The 3,064-nt window shown below is 36.5% G+C and overlaps 1 protein-coding gene across 1 annotated transcript in view; it reads left to right on the plus strand.

Annotated features, from left to right (window-relative positions):
- LOC109845899 (subtilisin-like protease SBT1.2) overlaps nucleotides 1-989 on the plus strand; it is a 2,262-nt gene extending 1,273 nt beyond the window's left edge. Inside the window, exon 2 of the mRNA XM_020415149.1 lies at nucleotides 52-989. Within this exon, the coding sequence (XP_020270738.1) occupies nucleotides 52-989 (938 nt within the window). The remainder of the gene's footprint in view (nucleotides 1-51) is intronic.

The following is a 3,064-nucleotide window of genomic DNA, read 5'->3' on the forward strand; positions in this document are numbered from 1 at the left end:
ACTTACCAGACCAGGGATATACCACATCTTCTGAAGCTCATATCCTTCCAGCTGTCCAAGTTAGCTTTGTGGATGGGATAAAGATAAGAGACTACGTAATAATGTCAAACTCCACTCCTACCGCAGCAATCAAGTTCAACTACGCACAATATGGATTCATGCCATCTCCAGCAGTCGCTTCTTTCTCCTCTAGGGGTCCAAGCGAGATGAGCGGCGACATCTTGAAGCCAGATGTCCTTGCACCAGGCGTGAACATTCTAGCAGCATGGCCATCTGGAGTCGGACCTAATCCTAACCCGTTCATCCTTAAAAACTTCAACTATTTGAGCGGCACCTCCATGGCCGCTCCTCACGTTTCTGGAGTCGTCGCTTTAATCAAGTACAAACACAAGCAATGGTCGCCAGCAGCGATCCAATCCGCCATCATAACCTCAGCCAAGGAGCTAGATCTTGACGGGAACCCCATCAAGGACGAGTGGAACAATGGGACAGCCGGTATCTACGCCACAGGAGCGGGCCAGGTGAATCCAGCCGGGGCGATGGATCCTGGTCTCATTTACGACCTAACTCACGACGATTACATCTCATACCTCTGTGGCCTAGGGTACAACGACACTGAGGTGTACTGGACAGTTGGCTATTTTGTTCAATGCTCCCGACACAAAAAGACCAGCCCGCCACAGCTAAATTACCCCTCCATCGCGGTATCTCTCAGCTCAAACTCAAGAACCCAGACCATGCAACGAACAGTGACGAACGTAGGGGATGCTAATGAGGTTTACCAGGCACGGGTCCAGGAGCCGCCCGGGGTCAGCATGTACCTTTCTACGTACCAACTTTCGTTTTCTAGAGTCCAGCAGGTCGAGGACTTCAATGTCACCATCGTCAGGAGGCGAGGATCAGGTGCGGCAGGGCCTTTTGGGGGGACAGTCGCGTGGGTTTCGAACAAACATGTTGTTACAAGCCCTGTCGCTGTCACATTCACCTAAATCCGACCAAATTTGGCGTCATATGTGGATCCTATGCACATATCACAGTGGCATTCCTACGCTAAATAATAATGAATGTAATGATAAATTCCCCGTATATTAATGGAACCTTTTCTTTCCTTTTAACAACTGCCAGCACGTCCAGGATTTTTTGGAAGAGACCTATTTGAATCAGTCGAATTGGGAACATTTTACAGCTTAAATTATGGAATTATAAAAAAAAACTGTAAAACGAACCAAGGCAAAAAGGTGTAAAGGAAATTTGTTCTCACCAGAATTGAGAGCTTTCTCAAGCTCTTCTTCTTCTTCTTCTCTGCTGGAAGAAAATCTTGATCGAAATTAATTACAAAATAGTTTGAGGCTAATTGAAGGGGCATTTTAAAGGGGTTTTTTCGTAGCGACCACTTAGAAAATAGGATAATACTCAGGGAACCATCATTCATTTCTAATTTATACATAATTCCTCTTTAAAATGAATTTTTACTGCGATCAATAATCTCCGGTCAAAATTTTTACTGAAAATTTAAAATTATTCTTAAAAAGTCACATTCAAAGTATTTAGGTCTTGTTAGGATGCAACTCATAAATTTTGAAATTGAATATTTTAAGCTTTCTTTTGAATTTTTAGTGAAAATTTATTTAGGAGGTGGTTGATGGCAACAAAACCTATTTCAAAGGTGATTATATATAAATTGAAATTGAAATTGAAAGATGATTTATGTATACTTACTATGTGTTTAAGGTGGTTTTTAGGGGGGAAACCATTTTTAAAGTCATGGGATTGGAAGAATAGAAAAAGGGATTAATTACACTAAGGTACCATGAGGTCGGATTAATTAAATGGGTGATCTTGGAATCTATGTATCTACTAGGATGATTTTGAGATTACTAATTGTAATTATATAGGCAACCTCGGGACTAGCTTGTCATTTGGGCTTCAAGATCACTCGTGTAATTACAAATAATAACCTCAGGGTCGTCTGTGCAAACACGCAAATTCCAAAGTCCCTCGTGTATTGATATCATTCCTCATGATACCAGAATGTAATTGATCCTAGAAAAAGAAATAAAATCTAAAATAGTAGTAGATTTTTTTTATCACAACTTTTGATTAGGATTAATAAATAATACATCTGCAACTATTTATCACAATTAAATATATTTTTTTAAGAAAAAAGTAGAGCGACATTCCCTACTCAAAAATATATTAATACAATGAATTATATCGTGACTAATATTGTATGGATTAACCAATAATTCAATAGACTCAATTATGTTGTAACCACTAATACGATGGACTTAATTTTACTGTAAACTCCTTGAATTTAACTGATTTTAGAGATTTCTTCTTATGAAAAGTTAATAAATACAATAGATTGAGAAATCAATTATTACAATGATGAAAAAGAAAATAACAAATTTCAATGAAAAATTATGTTTAGACCCCAAAATTAAAATGCTCATGTGATCAAGTTATTGCACTTTTGCTAATGTATTTTAGCCCCAAAAATAATTTTTCATGTGGTAGTTCTTCTCAATCCTTTTTTCCATCCCTAAAATAACAATCATGTTCTGTTAGGATTCCAAGAGGATGCAGTGGGATTAGTGGGAAAATTGTCATATAGTTATTATGTAGTAAAAATAGTTACCACTAAATAGAAGAGACAGATGAGACATTGAGAATTATAATCAATAAAATGTATTAGGATTATACTTGTTCTTATCTAGATGAATCGATGAATACAATCTCAATGTTCCTCTCCAAATATTCTTTTTGGTTCTTATTTTTCTTCTTGTTTCCTCTAATCTAAGATCTGCAATTAACGTTATAAAAAATTGTTAATCTTTGAAGATGGATGTTAAGTTTACAAAATAGATGTCAATTTTATACTTTACATTTTAATGATTTAAGCCATATGATAATCTCAAGAAATAGATGTTAACTATATAGAGTAGCTGCTAATTCATATAGCTAACATCAATTTGTTAAACTTAGCAATAAATTCGTCATTGAATTAACATATCTATTAAACTCTACAGCTAAATCATTCAACTATCATCTATCTGGTAAAGCT

Source organism: Asparagus officinalis, chromosome 6, assembly GCF_001876935.1.
Source record: "Asparagus officinalis chromosome 6, Aspof.V1, whole genome shotgun sequence".
NCBI lineage: Eukaryota > Viridiplantae > Streptophyta > Magnoliopsida > Asparagales > Asparagaceae > Asparagus > Asparagus officinalis.